Source organism: Pristis pectinata, chromosome 15 (genome assembly GCF_009764475.1).
Source record: "Pristis pectinata isolate sPriPec2 chromosome 15, sPriPec2.1.pri, whole genome shotgun sequence".
In the NCBI taxonomy this organism is placed as follows: domain Eukaryota; kingdom Metazoa; phylum Chordata; class Chondrichthyes; order Rhinopristiformes; family Pristidae; genus Pristis; species Pristis pectinata.
The window spans coordinates 1912125-1936247 of record NC_067419.1 but is presented as its reverse complement, the minus strand read 5'-3'; the positions used below and the strand labels follow the sequence as shown (position 1 = coordinate 1936247).

Below are 24123 nucleotides of genomic sequence, written 5' to 3'. Positions count from 1 at the left end.
ATGACTTGCATGGGAGAGATATTTTTGAGCTTTTATCTCAAAAAATAGCTAGAATGATATTTCTCCAATGGAAAATCTGATAAAGAAAATATGAGCATAATTTGGGTGATTGAGATGTATGATGGACAGATAATCCATATTGTCCAATTTACATAGTTGTCCAAGATCGAAATTACCCCAAATCCCTTCTCTCCAGTTGTTCAATGACTCCACAAAGCACAGAGTTTATGTTAAGACATGGGGGAAGCCATCTTCATTTAATCCAGTGATTAAATCATTTAATGAGATGACAACTGTCATTGTTAAAATGCAGTTAAAAAGCCTCCTTCTAATTCTAGTGAATGATCTTCAATCAAAATCTTAACCCATTTTGGCCGTCTCCAGATTTTTATAGACTTGATCCTTCCATTTACGTGGAGGAGGTGAAATCGTTCATGATCCTTTCCTTTTCTTTGTACTTTTCAATCTCTTTTCTCTTGCAGATCTTCTGGCTCACCGGATCCACAATAGAGGTCCTCCTGGCCTATCTAATTGTTCCCACACTGGGCTGGCGATGGCTTGTACGTATTTCCACCATACCGAGTATCGTTCTGCTGGTGGTGTTTAAGGTGAGGCAGAGAAGTCCTTCCACTCTCTGAGCCACAGTTTCAGCATCCAACAAACCTTGGATTTGTACCTGTTGAAATGATAATAGATAACATTTGCCATTGAGGATTACACAAAGAAAATGCAGACTCTAAAACGCAAACATGTATACCCCTGCTTCATATTGACATAGAATGGGCTATTTGACCCACTGAGTCCATCCTGACCCTCAGCATTCCCATCAGTCCATTTCTCCCACTTATTTTTCCTGTATCCTATTGTCTCTCAAGTATCCATTATCTGCCTCCTGATTCTCTCCTGCCACTCACCTTCACGAAGGACAAATTACAATGGCTAAGTAACCTATCGGTGTGGCTTTGATATTTGAGAGGAAACGGGAGCACCCAAGGAAAGCCCACGCAGTCAGAGGGAGAATGTGCAAACTCTGCACCCACATCAGAATTGAACCTGGAGCTGTGCAGCAACAGGCAATAAAGTTTCCAAAGAAATCTGGCTGTCCTTGTATAGTACTAACTGCCACCCACAGAGAGGGATGCAGATTTTATAAAACGTTCAGATCCTATAGACGAAGTTCCTTGAACTTTCTCTACTTTCCCCTGTTCCCTGTTTAGTCTGCACTCTCCTCAGCCTCGGATGCCAAGCTTCCTGCCGACAGTTCTCCTTCTCTACCTGTTTCTCATTGATGCTAACACTTCTTTCCAACCTCTTGTGCCCACGTTGGCAGATGCCAGCCTTGGCTTGTTGGCCTCTGGGTCAGAAAGTTGCAGGTCTGTGCAACACTCCAGAGACCTGAACGCAAAATATACACTGAAGCCCCCCCCCAGTGCCTTAGTGAAGGGGAAGGTGTCATCTTCTGAATGAATCCGCAACCTTAGGTTAATGTGACAGATCTGGTGGAACAGCTTGGAAGAGAGCTAGGTGAGTGGGTCAAATTTATCCTGCAGCCAACAAGAAAACAGCTAGTGCAGTCATTGAACACATTTCTCTTTGGGCTAGTTCACTGCTTGTACATTGGCTGTTGGGTTTCCTACATTCCAGCTGTAACAACACTCCTGACGTACTTGACTGACTGTGACGTACTTTAGAAAATTCTTGGGTTGTGAATGTTAGTCAATAAATGCAGGTTCATTCTTTCCTCAGCCCTCTTTTCCTTTCCTGGCCATAGCACTCAAATTTCAGTGGCGATCAGGAATCCCTGAACTCGTGGCATTCTCCATGCGTTATATCTAGCTGAACTGAATCAACAAAACCAACAGAAATAGGAGTTCTGGGCTGGTGATTAGATGGGGTTGCATATGACTCTGATCTGAACTGAAATTTGATCAGCTTGTATGCAAGCAATAAGTTCTACAGTTTGCCATCCAAAGGAGCTTGGGTACCCTTTTGCAGAAGTTAGCATACAGGTACAGAAAGTAATTAAGAAAGCAAATGGCCTTCATTGCGAGGGAATAGACCATAAAAGTAGGGAAGTCTTGCCACGTTTGTACAGGGCATTGGTGAGTCTAGCACTGCATACAGTTTTGGTCTCCTTGTTTAAGGACGGTATGGTATTGGTTTATTATTGTCACGAGTACCGAGATTCAGTGAAAAACTTTGTTGTGTGCCATCCAGGCACATCATGCCGTACAAAAATACATTTGAGACGGTAAAAAGAAAACAGAATGCAGAATATAGTGTTGCAGCTACAGAGGAAGTGCAGTGCCACAGTGAAGTAGATTGGGAGATCAAGAGTTCATCTTCAACGTATGAGAGGTCCACTTGAGAGGGATATACTTGCATTTGATGCGGTTCAGAAAATATTCACAAGGTTAATTCCTGGGATGAAGGGTTGTCTTATGGGGAAAGGCTGAGCAAGTTATTGCCCCTACCAGTTGGAGCATAAGAGGAAGAGAGGCGATATTATTGAAAGGCAGAAGATTTACGGGGCACTTGACTGGGTGGGTGCTGAAACGCAATCTAGAACCAAGGGCGTAGTTTCATAATGTTGCTTATTTAAGGTGGACATTAGGGGACTTTCCTCTTAGATGGTTGTGAATCTTTGGAATTCTCTACTGCAAAGAACTTTGTAGGCAGAGTCTTGAATATCTTCAAGGCCAAAGGAGGCAGATCCTTGGTCTATGGGGAGTCAATGCCTCTGGGAAACAGCAAAGAAAGTGGAGAAGGGATCAAGATCGGATCAGCCACGACATTGAATGGTGGGGTAGGTCTGAGCGGCTGTACGATCTATCCCAGCTCCTATTTCTTATGTTTTTATTATGTGCCACACATATTGGGACAGTGAGGTGGCACAGCTGGCTGTATAACTCAGGTCTGCCAGCTGTACATAACAACAATAAATAGAAGCAAGTGTAGGCCATTTGGCCCTTCCTGCCTGGTCCACCACTCAGTAAAACCATGGCTTATCTTTTACCTCAAGCTACTTTTACTCACTAACACCATATCTTTGATTCCCATTAATATCGAAAGGTCTATCAATTTCTGTCTTGAATGTGGTCACTGACCAGGCCTCCAGGGTCCTCTTGTGCAGAGAATTCCAAAGATTTGATGGATGAAAAAAATTCTTAACATCTCAGTCATGAATGGCGGACCCTTTATTTTGAGACATCCTAGCGAGGGCAAGTATCAACACTTCATCTACCCTGTCAAGTCCTGTAAGGATTTTGTATGTTCAGTGAGATCACCTCCCATTCTTCTGAACAGGGTATAGGCCCGGTCTACGTAATCTCTCCTCATACAAAATATCTGCCATCTCAGGAATCAATCCGATGAACCTTCATTGCCTTCCTTTTGCAAATAAATTGCCACCTAAGGAACAGTGCCAATGTACTAAGGAGCAACGGTGGGTATGAACTGAACTGAGCATCACAGCTAGGGCATATTTTGCCGCACCAAAAGTGCTCATATGTAGCCTTGCCAGCAAAGATCACTGGGTAACAATCGGTGGTGCACAACCTGAGCTGTCACCAACATAGTGCCACTCTTTCCATTGCTTCAATTATTATCTAACTCATCAGAGGTCAAGGGCTGAACATGGAGCTTCCAAACTGTGTTCAGTGATATATTCTGTTTGTAGCAGCTCTGAGAAGGGGCAAACTCTGTTCCTTGGTGACTTTTAATTGTCGATTACACAATCTCAGCCAAGACATTGACAAAAACGTTCATTTGAAAGGCGTTCCCATGTGTGCAGGGATGTGACCAGAAAATTTAAGCAAGTGAAAAATATCCAGCAAACTATTTGAGCACCTTCCAAGGAAGGCATGTCTTTCACATAGTTCGAAAATTGTAAACATATTTAGTGTTTGCTGAAAAACTGTGGATTCACCAAAGTCCATTTCAAGGAACAAAGGGTGTGTGTTTGCAATCTGAGGGTCAAGTTTCCCTGATGATTCTGTTGGAAATGTAATAAGATAATCTGCTGTAACAGTAGAAGGGAGAGATGTGAATCAAATAAGATGTGCTGCACATTTTTTAGGTGTATTAATTGCTTATTAACAAAGACTGCTGCAAGCAAAACCACTTTACCAAACATTCCAGCATTCGTCTAATCAGTGCTAAAGAAGCAAATGCTTTTGTACAATGTAGTCACCTAACTTTTTAAGTTAATTAATTAACCGTATACTGGTGTGGGATGGAAGTTCACAAAGTGCAGTATGATAATCAAATGTTACGAGTGACTTTCCTGGATCTGTGGTTTCATTGCATCTTTAACTGCTCCATTTTACTCGACTCTTTGGACTGAAATGTAACTCCTGTGAGTGCATGAGTTGGGAGCTGGGAGAGCCTGAATGCCCTGAGATTGACAGTGCAAGCGGCAGCTGCAGCCAAGCCACTGACTTCCACATTTAACCCATTGCATCAGACTGCACGCAAGCGACTCTCCTGGGGCAAGGAGGTTGCCAAAAGATAAACCTCTGGAATAACTCGGTGCGTCGAGCAGCATCTGTGGAAGCAAAAGGAGGGTCAAAGTTTCGGGTCAACGCTCTGAACCAGTCCTGACCCGAAATGACGACCACCCCTTTGCCGCCACAGATGCAGCCTGTCCCTCTGTGTTCCTCCAGCAGTTTGTTTGCTTGCTGCAGATTCCAGCCTCTGTAGTCTCTCTTGTGTTGCTAATTTCAATATGTTTCTCATCTATAATGAATGATAACAGGAGTTTCTAACTTTGAGTACAAACAGGCTCAAAGGGGTTACTTTTGGCACTAGGTTTGTAAACTTTGTGGTTCAGTTTTCAGACTTCGAAGGTGATTAAGCGTGAATGACAGCATGAGGAGTTTGGAATTTGGGAGGATTGCAACAGCAGGAGTCCCAGCAGCAAAAGCAGGCTGCTCTCTAGAAGTCTGCAGGTGCAGAGCAGGGAAGGGTCAGCGGTGGGGAAGTGCATCTCGCAGGGGGACTGTGAGGCGGCGCGCAGGCAGTGGGTAAACTTTCTTAGCAGGTCTGAGTACCAGTTTCTCTGCAGGCTTCCAATAGGAGCTCTCACCTCATGGCCCTGGGAGTCCTTCTGACCGCTGATCTTGCAACTACTATTCACTAAATGAACCAATGCCATGTGCCTGCCAAAATAAGGGGCCAGTATCTTGCTGGATGGACACAGGAAGAGGAACGCAAGAAGAAGTTCAAGAGGCTTTTACGTAGGCACATGAATACGCAGGGAATGGAGGGATATGGGTCACGTGCAGGCAGAAGGCATTAGTATAATTCGACATCGTGCTCGGCACAGACAATGTGGGCTGAAGGGTCTGTTCCCTGCTTTAGACCTGCACCTGTGTAGGTTCTTTTGTTTTACTGCTTCCAGAACCAAATATGCAGAAAGTAGAATTAGAAATAGAACATCGAATCATAGAGTCACAGAATTATACAGCACGGAGATGGGCCCTTTGGCCCAACTCGTCCATGCCGACCAAGTTGCCTGACTGAACTCGTCCCATTTGCCTGCGTTTGGCCCATATCCCTCTAAACCTTTCCTATCCATGTACCTGTCCAAATGAGCTTAGAATGTTGTAATTGTACCTGCCTCAACCACTTCCTCTGGCAGCTCGTTCCATACGCTCACCACCCTCTGTGTGAAAGGTTGCCCCTGAGGTCCCTTTTAAATCTTTCCCCTCTCACCCTGAACCTATGCTCTCTGGTATTGGACTCGCCCACCCTGGAGAAAAGACTGTGGCTATTTATCTTAACTATGAACTACTTATATAAGCAAAATATTGCACTGGCTGGGAATCTGAAATATAAACCGAAAGACTCAAAAGATCAGTCAACATCTGTGGAGAGAGAAGCAGATTTAACAAGAATTTAAGAAATGGATGAAATTTGAAAATCGTTTGGGCCATGACACAGCCTTGTTGGACACCAGTCTCTCTGAGATTGGTTCTGTTGTGGACCTGTTGGTTGGTATCATGATTTGCACTCCATTGTGGAGCAAATGTAAGATGGAGAGGAATTTCGGTGGGCAGCTGAGTTTGAGCAAGTGCCTCCTGAATGACGGTGTCAATGGGTTTAACGAGGCTGAGGAAGGCTGGTGCTGCTCTATGTACCTTCCCTGGATGGTGCAAGATAGCTGGAATCCACAGTGTGATTCGGAGACCAGCACTAACTGCTGCACCACCGTGCCTCTGCCTCCACACCATCCTGTTCCCTGACTCGCTCTGGTCACTGGATCTTTCCTCTCTCTTGCTGTTACTTTTGAGGACATAAATTCATCTCCTCTGGCTTGCCTCTAAGGCTTTCAACTCTGACATGATTGTCTTTAGTCTGTCCTGTTGTGCTCTGATTGTGCTATTCTGGGCTGACATTAGTGAGTCCAAACCTCTGTAATATCATCAGAGCTTTGGAACTTCCTCCACATTCTCAAACAACACACAAATTGGCAACCTGCTTGCCTCAAAACATCTCGAGCAGCCACATTCAACTGTTGCTTGATTCAGGTCACTCAGCAATCCTGTAAGGAGCAAGAGTCTCGTAGACACTTTTCTACAAGTAGAACAGTTTCAATCTCTCTGTCTGTATGAATTTTATTCCACCCAATTACAGCCACCTCACTGCAGCACCTGCTGCTCAGCCTTGTGCCTCTCCCCTCACTTGTGGTCTCTCACGATGGTAGTTGTTGTCCTGAAACTGCTATGAACTGGCTCTCTCATTCACACAGATTGCAGACTCTTCCTCTGCCCGCCTTTGGGTTTGTGAATCGTCCCATTGTCCTGAAAATGCTAAATCACTGTCAAAAACGATGTCTTTGAATCGGGCTACTCATAGCAGACTGCTTTCCACTGGCCCCTGGCCCAGAATGCCTTTCCCTTTTGGGACACCCCGCCCTGGTCTAGTTCTCTGGCCAGCTTGTTACTTTGCTTTGTAGGTTGGTTTCTGTAATCGACACCATCTGCCCCAGTATCTCACTGCTATCATGATATAATACCCGCTTCACCTGCTGACCTGTGGTGAAATGGACATAGGCCAAGCAGCTTACTGTCAGACGCCAGAATAATTAGCCCTGAGAATCTACGACTCTCAAAAAATGCCTTCTGTGATTTCTTTATGTCTGAAGGTCGAACTCTTTGTTATTATTATACATTCTGATTGCAAACCCACATCTGGAGATAAAAGGCTCCCATTCACTGACAAGCTGCTTCACCAGAGCTCTTGTCTCCATGTCATGCAAACTTTCTTTTTTGCAACACATTCATACTTTGGCCAATCTGTTGCCTTACCTATTCCCAAGAAGGTCTCATGACCAAACATTTGGCTTCTCTGCAACTCAACCATCCCAGTCGTCATCGAATGGACCAGCACCAAATTCCATGTGCTGGTGCATGACCACCTATATTGCGGTCACTGTACCAGACTTCATGGTGGGAGCTGCCTGTGTCTGCTGAACTCTCACCCAGGGTTACACTTTCTCTCACTGTTCCAGTTACACAGTAGTAGTCATTGAACAAATATTTTTTTACACTTGCACTGCAGTCTACAGCCCTGGTCTGCCCACGTCTGTGAGCTGGAGATAACTTGCCTCTGCCCAAACCCACCTGACCAGCTCAGGTGGGGCCAGTGCACTGCAGAGTGTGAGTGGCTTCTGAATCCCCTTGCTGTCCAAAAACCCAGCCCCTCGATCCATGACTCAATCCAGTCTACTCCATGATCACATGATCACTGGCCAATAAATCTTATAGATAACTGGACCCGCCTGTCTCTCTCAGAGGCCCAGTAGTTCACCTCTTTCATAGCTTGGAGGGTTTCTTCCTTTTGTTCTGCCTGAACAGATATTTCAGATGATGGAATGTTACCATGGTATCAATGTGCGTTCTTCCTCAATCAACAAGGTGACCTAAATGTACTGAACTTACAGCTATCTTCAGGTGAGCAATCGGTACTATTCACCGTTCCCATTTCCGCCAGCTCATTATCTGATTCTACTCAGGGAACCCTAGTCTCCATCTTCTTCACACGAGATCGTTGTCCTGTCACTGCTTCTAGCAGCAGATCCCAAACTCCCTGCAAGGATAATGCCTCCAGATTCCTTTGTGTTGCTGCTTGAACAAACAAGCAAGCTGTGATGAGACAATTGAACGGTTCCCTTATACGATGAGATGGACTCTGACCTCACGATCTACCTTGTTGTGACCTTGCACCTTATTGCACTGCACTTTCTCTGTAGCTGTGACACTTTACTCTGTACTGTTATTGTTTTTACCTGTACTACATCAATGCACTCTGTACTAACTCAATGTAACTGCACTGTGTAATGAATTGACCTGTACGATTGGTTTGTAAGACAAGCTTTTCACTGTACCTCGGTACAAGTGACAATAATAAACCAATACCAATACCACATAAACAGAGGTGGAGCTATAGACAGCATTCTTTATTGAAGGCAGTAACTCTCAACTAATGGTAGAGTCGGGTACAATGATGTATTATACCATTTGACACAAACTGACCTTTAAAGGTACCCTGCACACACAGTAGACTCAGGTCTTTCAGCAGGTGTGATTGATATTTGCAGCCATCCAGGGTAAGACATCTTGCAATGGTTGAAAAAGTCGCCACTGCCCTTAACTTTGCCCTGGGGTCATTCCAGGGCTGTGCCAGAAAAACAGCAGTATGTTGCAGTCACCAGCACACACCTGCAGCAATAAAAATAGAAAATGGCAGGGATACTCAGCAGGTCAGGCAGCATCTGCAGAGAGAGAAGCAGAGTTAACGTTGCAGAGTAATAACTCTTCATCAGAACCCTTTGTAAATGCAGAAGACATGTTTGCCAGGGCTAAAATCATACCAGCTTTTCAGGCAATGATGCCGGTCAGAATGAGTGGGTGAGGATCTCTGTCCTGCTTCGGACAGGTGCAGGTGCAGGTGTTACTAACCATACCCATGTGACATGAAGTGCCCCTGTTCACCCTGTAGCATCCTTCAGTGAGAAGACCTTTGAGGCCATCACTGTGCAAATGGTGTGGAAACACGGAAAGATCTTTCAGCAGGCAAAAGGTTCATGGGCAGTATCCAGAATTCCTTTACCGTGTGGTTGCGAACTATCCTCACTGCCCTTGCAACATGGAGCAGACTCTCCAGGGTGGCTGCTGGCTGGAATCAAAGCAGGGAAAGTGGGATCTGAAAGGAATGTAACCAACCAGCCCCAGGAGTGGGGTAACTCGAGCTGTCTGACCACTCAGGTTGATAAAGGGGTGAAGTAGATACATGGACTTTAACAAGTGTGACTGCAATACCCTCCTGACTGGGTAGTTCATCCAGGCACCATCAGCCTGTCTATTCAACATCCAGAAGGTACACCCATGTTCCCCCAGCTGTTCCCACTACCCCACACCCCTCCCCAATACACAGTGGTCCTGTAACAGGCATGCATGCCTTACAGAGCACTCTCCCCACTGCTCAGGAGTGATTTATCATCATTCCACAGGCACAAAGACAACCTGACAGGCATTAACTGAAACCAATGTAAACAGAGGGTATTTATGAATCAGGATATCGAAGTGTAGTGGTCCATCCATGTAAAGCATCCATGGTATATCCAAGTGCAGATGCAAATTGTCTCTTCCTCTACCGACAAATCTGACATGATGCAAACTTTGTGCCTTCAGCAGAGGCAGTGGTGGGCTGCTCTGACTCCATGTCCTGACATAGGGAGCCTGCCTGTACGTCCAAGGACAGATTTGATTGTCTAGACACAAGACAGTGTTGGGGGTGCTGACAGAGGGTGGGGCATAGAGTATACACCTCCATAGCAACACCGCTTCCATGTTCCCTCGTCATCATTATCCACATCATAGGCTCTGAGCAATGAGCTGCTGAGTTCTTTACTTCAGTTCAGTGGGTTTGAGTAACCGAGACTGGAGCATTGTATATCCCATGTGGTGTAAAGACCCTTGGTGCGGTCTGCGCACACTCATCTCATTGCTGTGTTGGGTGCTTTAGGTGGGTGGATATCTTTCCACAGATGGAGACATCACTGCAAAGGATCGCGATGTGGTGCCCTTATACTCAGGACGTACTCCTCCAATCTCATCGTCAGGAGTGTGCAATGTGGCTGGGTCACCTTCCCTTGGAGCTGTCTGTTTCTTTCTAGAACATAGATCCAGCCAGTTCCCCTCTACGAGCACTCTCCTCCGCCTGACGCAATGTGTGCTTGCCCTCAACAACAATTCTTTTGATTCCTCCCACTTTTAAAAACACACAGTCCGGATGAATCATCAACTGTCCACCCCCCTGCGCAGATGCTGCCTGACCCACTGACCTCCTCCAGCAGTTTACTTCTTGCTTCAGATCCCAGCAGCTGCAGTCCCTTGTGTCTCTACCTTCCACCACTTCACTGAACGCTGCTCCAGAAACATGGCGTTGCTCACAGGTCTGGAGATGCTGCATCTATATCCGGCCCCGAGCAGAGTTTGGATATTCCCGTGCGCTCAGCCGCGAGCTTTCCATTGCTGACCCCGTTCCTACCATCTGTTTTGCCCATGCAAAGTGCGAGTCACCGTGAAAAAAAAATTATCCATCTTCCCAGCCACAAAGAAGTTGTGAACTGCGCATTGTGGACACCACTGTGATTGTGCACCCTGAGAATGCATAACTTCCTTCTCTGGACAATGATTATTGTCGACATCTTGATGCATGCCATGCAAGGAAATAAATAACATGTATAAGGGAGCATTAAGTTGAGGATATTCAGGTTGTTATTATGCATGCCTACCTTTCAGAGTGCTGACTGGGTCCACAACAGTGTGGTATGCAATGTGGCTGGATGAAGCAGAATTCTGTCACCAGGTAACTGAGGCCCCATCTCCAATATCCATGCATTTTGATAAAGCTGCCCTGCCTTTGCTGGTGGTAAGGGTTGGTTTGTGGGGAGTCATCTCTATTTCCCTGATGTTCTGAAGGTTCTTCTCCAGTGAGGAGGGAAAGGGATGAGTGAGGTGAATGGCATGTGTTGAGTGGATAGCTGGAGGGCTTCGGCTGATGTGGGCCATGAGGGAGAGGCATGACGTTGGAGATCGGTCCATGGTGGCCAGACAAATGAAGATGTGTGAATGTGCGCAGGCAGAGAGAGAGGTGAGGGTACCAGCAATGCTGGAGTAGGGTTAAGAAGGAAGGTTGAGGGGGTTTTAGTGATTCACACGTCAGTCTGTGGGTGAACGTGCCGTGGTATTCAATGTTTCCTGAGTGTAGTAAACAGCTTTTTCCCAGAGAACCCTGGAGACTGATCCTGCTGCCACCTCCACAGGCTACTCCCATTAGCAGCCTCACTGTTGGGCTTCTTCCTGCTGTCGGTGGGGAAGGTGAAGTCGCTGTGGACCCCTCATTGATCGCCATGACAACCCATGAGGAATCACTGAAGCTAGAGACAGCCTTGGCTGGTCTGTTATCCATTTACTTCGCTCTACAGCCAACCGCAAAGTCCATCAAATGTCACTGTTGATTTTGTTAGTGGAGTTGAATTTGAGTCAGGGATATCGCCATCTCAGCCACTTAACTGTCGGAAAGTGTGTAAATAATATGTTAATGGTTTCAAAACCCACTGAACTGTGCACCGTTTAATCTTTCAGGTTTCCCTTCTGCAGTCAGCCTCCCCTCACCCACACCACTCTGCTCCTGCTGTTTCAGAACATTTATTTGTTCAGAGCAAATTATACCACGACATCCATAACCATGAGTCTGTCTGTGAGCACCAGATAAGCACATTCCAGCTCCTTCCCCATTACAGGCAGAAATCAGACATTCCCTCAGGTTACCCTGTACTCGCTGCACCTCCAGAATTATTAACAATATTTGTTGCATTTGTTGCTGATCATGGGAAGTTATTTGACCAGGTCTGCATTTCAACTACCCTTGTTTATTCTTCCAGACACTCAGAACTGTTTCTGGGGTACATCAGCAAAGTAATTATGCATTCCAGAGGCTTGACACATGTTTAAATCCCAATAAGGCTCAGGGGTGATTATAATTAAGTCATAAAGAGATACAGCATGGAAACAAACCCTTCAGCCCATCGAGTCCATGCCGATCATCAACCTGCCATTGACACTTATCCTAGAGCAACACACAATCTGCTGGGGGAACTCAGCGGGTCAAGCAGCATCTGTGGGGGGAAGGGAATTGTTGACGTTTTGGGTTGAAACCCTGCATCAGGACCCAAAATGTTGACAATTCCTTCCTCCCCCCCACCCCCACACAGATGTTGCTTGACCTGCTGAGTTTCTCCAGCAGATTTATTTGTTGCTCCAGATTTCACCATCTGCAGTCCCTTATGTCTGCAATAATCCTACATTAATCCAATTTTCTTATTCTCCTCACATTCTCATCAACTCCCGCCAGATTCTACCACTCAACTACAGTAGCCAATTAACTTAACAGCTCTCATGTCTTTGGGATGTGGGAGGAAACCCATGCAGCCTCGGGGAGAACATGCAAACTCCACACAGACAGCACCCGAGGTCAGGATAGAACCCGGATCTCTCACGCCATCAGTAACAGCAACAATGAAATTAAAACCTAACTAGTTCAGTATTGTCCTTCAGGGAAACAACATAACGAAATAATAGGAGCAGGACGAGGCCACTCGGCCCCTCAGACCTGTCCTCATCTTCTCTTGTGTGTCAGTTCCCCGTAGTTCCTGATTTTTCAAAAAATTATCTACTCTCTTTAAGTACCCCAATGATCCAGCCTCCACAGGTGGTAGAGACTTTCAGCAATTCATTATCCTCTGTAAGAAGTTTGTATAAACCTTGGTTTTTAATGACTGATCCCTAATCTTGTCGCTATGTCCCTTGTCTGAGATTCTCCCACTAGTGGAAACATCTTGACATTTACTTTGTCACACCCCTAAGGATCTTACATGTTTCATTCTTCTAAACTACAAAGAACATAGAAATATGTCTTTCTTGCTGTATGTGACTTCAGACCCAAAGCAATATAAATGGCTTTGTAAGCTATCGAGTTCAAGCATAGTCAGCGATCAGCAGTGCGTCACCTTTGGTCAGTGAGACCCATATGTTGAGAATGAATAAAATATTCATCCGTTCTACCCTGCACTCCCTTCCCTGAAACCAGTTGGTTATGTTGAACTTTTACCTCTTTTCCAGTGTATCCCAGAATCAGCACGTTATAATGTTTCTGTCGGAGACACTCAGAATGCCAAGGAGACCCTGAAATACATTGCAAAGATGAACCGCTCCCACCTCCCTCAGGGATCTTTGATAGAAACGCAAACAGTAAGTCCAAAAATGCTCTTGTCTTTATAGCAGGTAAATTTCCAGTGGTAGGAAAACACATTGCATTATAGTAATGCTAATAAGACCTTTGAATAATACTTTTTAGAATGCATCTAAGATTAGTAGATCTCTAACCCTGGAAGGAAAGATGCAAAACTTGATTTAGTTCTGAAATTCTAAGTAACTAATTGAGGTGAGAGAAAGAGATCAACAGGGAAACAGCAAATACAACTAAAGTTGTAAAGACAGGAAGGGGACAGAGAGCTTAGTGACGGTGTCATGACAACAACCTTTCCCTTAATCTCAGCAAAACAAAAGAGCTGGTCATTGACTTCAGGAAAGGGGGCAGTGTACCTGCACCTGTCTACATCAATAGTGCTGAGGTTGAGAGGGTTGAGAGCTTCAAGTTCAACATCACCAATAGCCTGTCCTGGTCCAACCACGTAGATGCCACGGCCAAGGAAGCTCACCAGCGCCTCTACTTCCTCTAGTTTTTCATGCCAAAGAAATTTGGCATGTCCCCTTTGACACTCACCAACTTTTATCGATGCACCATAGAAAGCAATCTATCTGGATGCATCACGGCTTGGTACGGCAACTGCTCTGCCCAGGACCGCAAGAAACTGCAGAGAGTTGTGGACACAACCCAGCATATTATGGAATCCAGTCTCCCCTTCATGGACTCTGACTACATCTCTCGCTGCCTTGGTGAAGCAGCCTGCATAATCAAAGACCACACCAACCCAGGTCATTCTCTCTTCTCTCCTCTCCCATCAGGCAGAAGATACAGGAGCCTGAGGGCACGTACCACCAGGCTCAAGGACAGGTTCTATCCCACTGTTATAAGACTATTAAACAGTCCCCTAGTACGATGAGATGGACCCTTGACCTCACAATCTACTTGGTCGTGGCCCTTGCACCTTATTGTCTACCTGCAATACCCTTCCCTGTAGCTGTGACACTTTACTCTGTATTCTTTTATTGTTTTTACCCTGTACTACCTCAATGCACTGTGCAATGAATTGATCTGTACGAATGGTATGCAAGACAAGTTTTTCACTGTACCTCAGTACAAGTGACAAGAATAAACCAATACCAAAAGTTCAATACAAGACTATCAGAGAGCCAAAGATAACATTGCTGAGTTGGTGAAGGTATGCCAGGTAATAAGAGATCTTGCTCCAATAAAACTGGTCCAGCAATTCAACGGATTTTCAGTGGGCCATCTTTAAATATCAGACAGATTGAGCATTAATATATTTCTACGGTAAAAAGATATGGATGGGCAGCAGGATTAGTTCTGAACTATTCTGGCTAAGAGTTAAAATTGTCTCTATGAGATAGTCTCTCTTAGCATGCAGAATTTTCATTAGGTCACTAGGCACTTATTTGAAGAATTGTCTGTGATATTGCTGCAAGCAAGTTTTTCATTGTACCTGTACCTCACTGTATTTGTGCACATGACATTAATCTCGACTTGACTGGAAATGCAGCAGAGGTCTCACCCTGACCAATAACCATGCCTCAATAAAATCACCAAAACAGATTTTCTAATCATTATCTCAATGCTGTTTGTGGCTGCTACTCAAAAGAGTTTCAATCTCTGCAAATTACTTTGAAGTAATGGGTTATGAAAGGTTGCTTCAGAAATGCATCACTGGTTAATTGCAACCACTAAAATAACAGCAACTAGTAGAGGGTTAAAGGAACAGATTATAAATCAAGATGAAAGAGGTTAGAGAGACAAGTGAAAGTTCGGTGGAAAGGAAGGATATTCCAAAGATTTTTTTAAGAGGGAGAATGAGCTGTTCCTGCCTCGTTATGTTGAATGCAAGAGACCTGGTACAGGTCAAAGCTGCAGCAACTAAATATGATCGGATAATATTGACTGTGCCTTATCACTAGAAACAATAAGTTTTCCCAACTGCTATCTTGGATTTCTTTTTGTCTACAGGCAAGGAGGGGAAGTATCTTTGACTTGGTAGATTCTGAATACAGACGTACAACACTGCAATGCTGGTTCATATGGTAAATGCTAGCTACCTGCAGATATTAAAGTGAAATGTAATTACGCCATAACCAACAAATTTCCTCACATTTTTTTCTCATTTTTTATTTCTTTGTGCGTTTTCCTATTCTCTTATTACATACCCACCTCTTCTGAAATGTATGACCCTTTTTGGGAGGAGGTTCCACAGTCACCAATAGCCTCCCCTTCCCCCACCCCCACCCCCAACCCGGAGTCTGGGAAATGAGTGTTAGTTCATTGAACTGTGAAGGAGCCTGACTTTGTCCTTCACACGACATTTCATACAGTTTTCCAGCAGGCTTATTTTGCAGGAGCTGTGACCTGTTGCTGGGACAACTGAGATAATTATGGTTGAGTCTACTCATTGAGCACAGTCTGACGTCCAGCCCTTACTCTGGGTGATGCCACCAACTGCCTTCCATTCTGCAGTGCTTGGGATTTGGGCATTAGGGGTTCTTAGCCTATTCTGAATGACCAAAGACATAAGACCTCTGGTTTATGAAGGGGATATTGGTTGACCAGATTCAGCCTTCTAATGGTTCAGCTCTCTGTCAGATACCATAGAACCATAGAACAATATAGCACAATACAGTCCCTTCGGCCCACCATGTTGTGCCGACCTTTAAACCACGCCTAAGACTAACTAACCCCTTCCTCCCACATATCCCCCTATTTTAAATTCCTCCATTTGCTTATCTAACAATCTCTTGAACTTGACCAACGTATCAGCCTCCACCACCACCCCAGGCAGCACATTCCATGCACCAACCACTCTCTGGGTGAAAAACCTCCCTCTGATATCTCCCTTGAATTTCCCACCCATTACCTTAAAGCCATGTCCTCTTGTATTGAGCATTGATGCCCTGGGAAAGAGGCGCTGACTGTCCACTCTATCCATTCCTCTTAATATTTTGTATACTTCTATCATGTCTCCCCTCATCTTCCTTCTCTTCAATGAGTAAAGCCCTAGCTCCTTTAGTCTCTCCTCATAATCCATACTCTCCAATCCAGGCAGCATCCTGGTAAATCTCCTCTGCACCCTTTCCAACACCTCCACATCCTTCCTATAATGAGGTGACCAGAACTGGACACAGTACTCCAAGTGTGGTCTAGCCAGACTTTTGTAGAGCTGCATCATTACTTCGCGGCTCTTAAATTCGATCCCACGACTTATGAAAGCTAACATCCCATAAGCTTTCTTAACTACCCTATCCACCTGTGAGGCAACTTTCAGTGATCTGTGGATATGAACCCCCAGATCCCTCTGCTCCTCCACACTGCCCAGAATCCTACCATTTACCTTGTACTCAGCCTTGGAGTTAGTCCTTCCAAAGTATACCACCTCACACTTCTCTGGATTGAACTCCATCTGCCTCCTCTTTGCCCAGCTCTGCATCCCATCAATATCCCTCTGTAAGCTTCAACAGCCCTCCACACTATCCACAACACCACTGACCTTTGTGTCGTCTGCAAACTTGCTAACCCACCCTTCTACCCCCTCATCTAAGTCGTTAATAAATATCACAAAAAGTGGAGGTCCCAGAACCGATCCCTGTGGGCCACCACTAGTCACAGCCCTCCAATCTGAATGCACTCCCTCCACCACAACCCTCTGCTTTCTACAGGCAAACCAATTCTGAATCCACACGGTCAAGCCTCCCTGGATCCCTTGTCCTCTGACCTTCTGAAGAAGCCTACCATGTGGAACCTTGTCAAACACCTTACTAACATCCATGTAGACCACATCTACTGCACTACCCTCATAAATCTTCCTGGTCACCTCCTCAAAGAACCCTATCAGGCTTGTGAGGCAAGATCTTCACAAAGCCATGCTGGCTGTCCCTGATCAGACCATGATTCTCTAAATGCTTATAGATCTTATCTCTTAGAATCCTTTCTAGCAGCTTGCCCACCACAGATGTAAGGCTCACTGGTCTGTAATTCCCTGGACTATCCCTACTACCTTTTTTGAACAAGGGGACAACATTTGCCACCCACCAATCCTCCGGTTCCACTCCCTCAAAGATCTTAGCCAACGGTTCAGCAATCTCCTCCCTCGCCTCGCGAAGCAGCCTGGGAAACATTCCATCAGTCCCCGGGGACTTATCTGTCCTAATATTGTCTAACAGCTTCAACACATCCTCTCTCTTGATATCTACATGCTCTATAACATTAACCTTACCAACACCGTCCTCAGCGTCATCAAGACCCCTCTCCTTGGTAAATACTGAAGAGAAGTATTCATTGAGAACCTCACCCACTTCCACAGCCTCCAGGCACATCTTCCCACCTTTGCCTCTAATTGGACCTACCTTTACTCTCGTCATCCTTCTGTTCTTCACATACGAGAAAAAAGCCTTGGGATTCTCCCTAACCCTATTCGCCAAAGCCTTTTCATGTCCCCTTCTTGCTCTCCTCAGCCCCTTCTTAAGTTCCTTCCTTGCTACTGTATATCCTCACGAGCCCTATCTGATCCTTGCTGCTTACACCTTATGTATGCTGCTGCCTTCTTCCTAACTAGTTGTTCCACCTCTCTTGTCACCCATGGTTCTTTCACCCTGCCATTCTTTCTCTGCCTCACCGGGACAAATTTATCCCTAACATGCTGCAAGAGATCCCTGAACATCGACCACATCTTCATAGTACATTTCCCTTCAAAAATGCCATCCCAATTTACACTCAAGTTCTAGCCTTATAGACTCATAATTCGCCTTTCCCCAATTAAATATCTTCCCGTCCTCTTTGCTCCTATCCCTGTCCATGACACTGCCAAAGGTTATGGAGCAGTGGTCACTGTCCCCCAAATGCTCACCCTCCGAGAGATCTGTCTCCTGACCCGGTTCATTACCTAAAACTAGATCTAATATGACATTCCCTCTAGTCAGCCTGTCAACATACTGTGACAGGAATCTGTCTTGGACACACTTAATGAACTCTGCCCCGTCTAAACCTTTGGCACTAAGCAGGTGCCAATCAATATTTGGGAAGTTGAAGTCTCCCATGATAACAACCCTGTTATTCTTGCATCTTTCCAAAATCTGCCTCCCAATCTGCTCCTCAGTATCCCTGCTGCTAACGGGATCCTATAGAATACTCCCAGTATTCTCAGGTGAGATGTTTTCGATTCACTGAAGGTCACTCGGAATCAAAGTCATGATCATTATTCTATGAGATGTGGGAGCTCAACTGTTTGTGAACACGGAGCTCACCATCACAGACACTTCAAATGAATTTCCCTTTTAATTCATACAATGTTCAAGGCAATATCAACTTCTTTTGGATCTCCTGTGATTTGACCCATTGGAAAGCTGGAAGAGTGGGAGTTTCCCTCAGGATGCCTGGATGCTGCAGGTCTTAATGTGGAATCTGCTCCTCTGGTACTCTGGAGGTTTCAGTTGGTGGTAGTTTGTGGTAACCCCAGGTTCCCACACAGCATGAGCTGAACAGGACAACAGGGACAACAAGACATCTAGCAACAAAGGAGTCCATCCCCTTATCCAATGAGAGTACAAGATCAAACCAGTTCAGTCCTGACTTTGGGTGCTGTCTCTGTGGAGTTTACGCAATTTCCCCGTGACTACTACAAGAAAGCTCACCAGCGCCTCTACTTCATTAGGAAGCTGAAGAAAATTGGCATGTCCCCTTTAACCCTCACCAATTTTTATTGATATACCATAGAAAGCATCCTATCTGGATGCATCATGGCTTGGCACGGCAACTGCTCTGCCCAGGACCGCAAGAAACTGCAAAGAGTTGTGGACATGGCTCAGCACATCATGGACACCAGCCTCCCCTCCATGCCTACTCTTCTTACTGCCTCAGTAAAGCAGCCAGCATAATCAAAGACCCCACCCACCCCAGAGATTCTCTCTTCTCCCCCCCCCCCCCAATCGGGCAGAAGATACAAAACCTTGAAAGTACGTACCACCAGGCTCAAGGACAGCTTCTATCCCACTGTTGCAAGACTATTGAATAGTTCCCTAGTACAATAAGATGGACTATTGATTTCACAATCTACCTTGTCATGGCCTTGCACCTTATTGTCTGTCTTCACTGCATTTTCTCTGTAACTGTAACACTCTATTCTGCATTCTGTTATTGTTTTCCCTTGTACTAGCTCCATGCACCGTTGTAATGAAATGATCTGTATGGATGGTATGCAAAACAAGTTTTTCACTGTACCTCCGTACATGTGACAAATCAATTCACCAATTTAATTCACGTGGGTTTCTCTTGGGTGCTCTGGTTTCCTCCCACATACCAAAGGGATGTTGGTAGATTTATTGGCTACTGTAACTTACCCTCAGAGCCAGTTGAATGCAAAAAAGTTTTCAAGAGGAAATGATGTGCATGTGTGAGATAATATTTTGTAGTGGTGTAGGGGGGAATGGAACTGATGAGAATGCTCTGTTGGGAGCTGGCATGGATCCAATGGGCTGATGGCCTCCTTTTGTTTCACTGTAAGTATAAGATAATATAACAGAAGCCAGGATTGAGATGGGGGATAACTGGAATGTCTGAATTCAATGTCAAATCATGTGGAGAAAGAAATAGAGAGAAAGATTGAAATCTGTGAAGAAAAAGGTAGGCAATTAAATTTTTAAAAATTATCTGACATGTTTAAGATTTTGAGCAACAATTCACATTGTAGGAATGACCCACACTTCTGATAAACCCAGTTTCTGTGAAAGGAAGTTTGCCTGGCAATTATTAACATTTATCACATACACTATTGGTTGCTCGACTTTCAGTGGCGAGTTTAGTGGACCATCAATGAACAATTGCAGGGAACTAATAAATGAGGTCAAGGGAAGGCTGCTGTTTCTGTAAATCTGTCCCTTCCTCTGTTACTAGGTGACATGAACGTTACAATAGTGTGTTAATCAGATTCCTTTTTTAAAACAAAACCTGCGTTGACAATTCACTCATTGTACAGTATTCTTGACCTCAGTTTGAGAAAGCCAAAAATGGTTTGGTCAATAAAGCAATGAGCTATATTGAAACGCTATCATCCTGTTTGACCTGACTCATATGTATCAGACCTGTGTTGATTGACTACTTTTTTTTAAAAGATGTTCTGAAATAAAATGTTGAAATTTATTTGATAAAATAACTTGACTTGAAGACAGTGTTTGATATAATTGGCCTACATGGTTTCTCCTAGGTTGGGAACAGCATTCGCTTATTATGGGATCGTCCTAACCAGCTCAGAACTCTTGGAAAACAATCCTGTCTGTGGTGTAACTGAAGGATCGCATGAGTATAATTCATTGGAGACTTGCCACTGTAAAATGTTCAAAACGGCAGACTACCAGACCATGGTTATCAGCACTTTAGGAGAATTCATGTGTAAGAATAAGATCTCTGTTTATCAAATGCTGGTTAAGAATTTAAATATTGCTTGTAACCGTTGCTGTTTATGATGTTGATCACATGCTTCTGAACTTTGTATTAAGTAATATGTGTGTTCAAAGCTAAAGGACTGGCTGGTATACCTGATGTTACCAATATATAAGGCACCTTACTGGTGCAGTTTTAGACAGCTGAAATAATAAGGCAGAAATCCATGGACTTAACAAGAAAATTTTGAAATAGGAGTAAAAGCTGGATGGCAACAAACGGCAAATTCTCAGGTACTAATGCACAACTAGAAATTCATTGCAACGGTTATTCCGTTAACCTCATGACTTCTGCATCTAATTTTTGAGTTCCAGGAAACATCTGGTTTTCCTAGCAAGGAATGCTATTCTGTATTTCTGTATGCTTCCATGTGTGTGTGAGTGGGGATGTGTGTCCTTGTATGTGTAGCTGGGTGTCTGCATATCTGCATATATATGCAGGTGTGCTTGTTAATGTGTTTCTTATTGTACGTGTGTGTGTGTGTGTGTGTGTGTGTGTGTGTGTGTGTGTGTGTGTGTGAGTGTGAGTGTGAACATGTATACATATTTCTGTACATGTATGTGCCTGTGAGTGTGTGTGCCTGTATTTTTCTGTGTGTTTCCACGTCTTTAGCTGAGAGAGAGGTGGAATCAGATTTCATGGAAACTTTTAAAACAAAATTGAAATGGAAAAATTGTGGTTATCGGCAAAGAAGTGGGAGGTGGGATTAATTGAAATTTAAAGAACTGAAATGGCTTTCTTTTGTGGTTCAGGATTCTGTCTAAAAGCTGCACAACATACAGGTCAAATACCGCATTGTCCTCTTTACTCTTTGTATTGGCCAATAATTGTCTGAGGTTCAACATGGGATGATTGCTTTAGTTGTCTTTGTAACCAGTGCAAACACTCTGGCTAACTTGCATTGTCAAAGTTAAAGCCCAGAGTCCCAAACAGCAGTGAAGCCCTAAAATCTTGCCGAATGAAAGCCTAGAACCAGCTAAGCAATCTGACCTCTGTTGGGTCACTTTTAGAGCTGTCCTTGGCTGGAATGAAGAAGCAAAATCTGCCAGAGTTCCTGCTCCAGAAGGACCTCCAGTGATTCTCATTGCCAAATGCAGGTGCAAGTGCCTGATGAGAAGGGTAGGATAGGTATCGAAACTGAAAGTGTTGAAAATTCTCAACAGGTCAGGCAGCATCTGTGGAGAGAGAAACAAGGACAACATTTCAGTTCAATACCTTTCCACCAGCACTGGGAAAATGAGAAAACAAGTGTATTTAAGTCACAGAGAGGTGTGTGTGGGGGAGGAGGGTTGGAGGGGATGGAGCATAGAGGGAATGTCTGTGATGGGGTGGAGACCAAGGTTGCCTAGGCGATACAAGAAATTCTGCAGATGCTGGAATCTGGAGCAATACACAAAAAGTGCTGGAGGAACTCAGCAGGTCAGGCAGCATCCGTGGAGGGAAATAAACAGTCGACATTTTGGGCCGAGACCCTTCATCAGGGCTGGGTGTTGTCCAGGTGATACAATGTTTTCAGAGCCTTCTAGTTTATAGATGAATGAAGGCAGTAAGCAGAACAAAACCTGGAGCTGTGGGATTCAGAAGACAGCAGTTTCAGGAAACCTGAAACAAAAGAGAATGCTAGAAATATCCAACAGATCAGGCAGCAACTGTCTGGAGAGAAAAACTTGCTTCTTCTTTTTCGGCACTTCAAAGGGACCATTTCCTTCGAGACTTCCTGATCCACACTCTGCTTCCACCAAACAACTTCTATTCCCTCAGCATTCTCACATGCAACTATGTGCGATGCAACACGTTGCCTTGCCTCTTTCCACCTTCCAGGGACCCAAACACTCCTTCGAGGTGAAACAGCAGTTTTCATTCATTTCTTCCAGTCTGGCGTAGTGCATTCAATGCTCATGATGTGACCTGACCTGCTGGGTATTTCCAGCATTCCCTTTTGTCTCTTATTTCCACTGATTGTTGCATGTTCTGCATCTCGGTTCCAGTATATCTTTTTGGTTTTTTCCCCCTCTCTAACTGCTTTGTTCATCTTTTGACCAGATGGTTCTGAAAGTATTTTGCCACTTGGACAACCTTGTTCTGCACCCGTCACAGACAGTCCCTTTGTTGTCCCCACCTCATCCAATCCCCCAGTCCACATTGTCATGGCCCTGCACCTTATTGTCTGCCTGCACTGCACTTTCTCTGTATATTCTGCATTCTGTTATTGCTTTTGCCTTGTACTACCTCGATGTACTGATGTGGTGAAATGATCTGTGTGGATGGCATGAAAAACAAAGTTTTTCACTGTACCTCGGTACATGTGACAATAATAAATAAATTGCCATTTATCCCATTGCCCCCATACACAGAGGTTAAATAGTGTACACAGTCAAGGTGGACAACATGATCTTATCCTCTGCTGTAGTAATAGCTTTGACATTGATGTATGAATATGTGAATTTATTTGGATGCTTGTATTGCTTCTGATGATCTGAAATGTTTAATTCGGCCTTCATCTCCATAGTTGCTGCCTGACCTACAGAGTATTTTTAACACTTTCTGTTTTTATATCAGATTTCCACCAGATGCATTTCTTTTCCAGTTAGGACTGATATGGTGTCCCAGCATAGATTAAATGAGCAAAGGTAAAATCTACAGTGATGAAATTGCTTGCTTTTAACAGATTGTAAGTGGCATATTTAAGTTCGGTTAACTCGATCTTAATTCTGAGCACAGAGTTTCTTCTTTTTATGATAAGAATTGGTTTGTGAAAGTAATGAACCAGAAATTTAACTAAATATATCTAAACAAAAAACTGACTCAGAATTACATTCTTGGCAGACAATTGAGTAAAGGCAGGACAGAGGCTGGTAGAGCTGCTGCCTCATAGCTCTAGAGACCCCAGTGGGGTTTGCACATTCTCCCCGTGAGCATGTGGGTTTCCTCTGGGTGCTCTGGTTTCCTCCAAAGACATGCAGGTTGGAAGGTTAATTAGTCATTGTAAATTGCTGCTAGTGTGTAGGTGACTGGTAAAATCTGTGAGGGACCGATGGGAACGTGGGAATAATGGAAATAGAAATGAGATTAATACGTGCTTGGTGGTCAGCGTGGACTTGGTTGGCCTAAGCCTTCTCTTTCCATATGCGATTACTTTCAGAGTTTGCACAGTGAGCTGTCATTGACATTCAGCTGGTGATACACCAACAGCCAAAATAAGGATAACCTAAACTACAGAGCCTTGATTTTTTTCATCCCTCTGTCATGCAGGCTTATCAGTGCAATGCCTCAACTTAAGCAATACAAGTATCCAAATAAATTCACATATTCATACGTCAATGTCAAAGCTATTACTACAGCAGAGGATAAGATCATGTTGTCCATCTTGACCGT

General features: G+C 44.4%; 1 protein-coding gene across 2 annotated transcripts in view; it reads left to right on the top strand.

Annotated features, from left to right (window-relative positions):
• svopl (SVOP-like) overlaps positions 1 to 24123 on the top strand; it is a 97862-nt gene that overhangs the window by 60831 nt on the left and 12908 nt on the right. Inside the window, exons 8-11 of one of the 2 annotated variants that reach the window (XM_052030520.1) lie at positions 483 to 608; positions 13191 to 13319; positions 15274 to 15347; positions 20513 to 20697. In XM_052030520.1, coding sequence (XP_051886480.1) covers positions 483 to 608; positions 13191 to 13319; positions 15274 to 15347; positions 20513 to 20697 — 514 coding nt within the window. The remainder of the gene's footprint in view (positions 1 to 482; positions 609 to 13190; positions 13320 to 15273; positions 15348 to 20512; positions 20698 to 24123) is intronic. The other variant, XM_052030521.1, reaches the window with a different exon arrangement.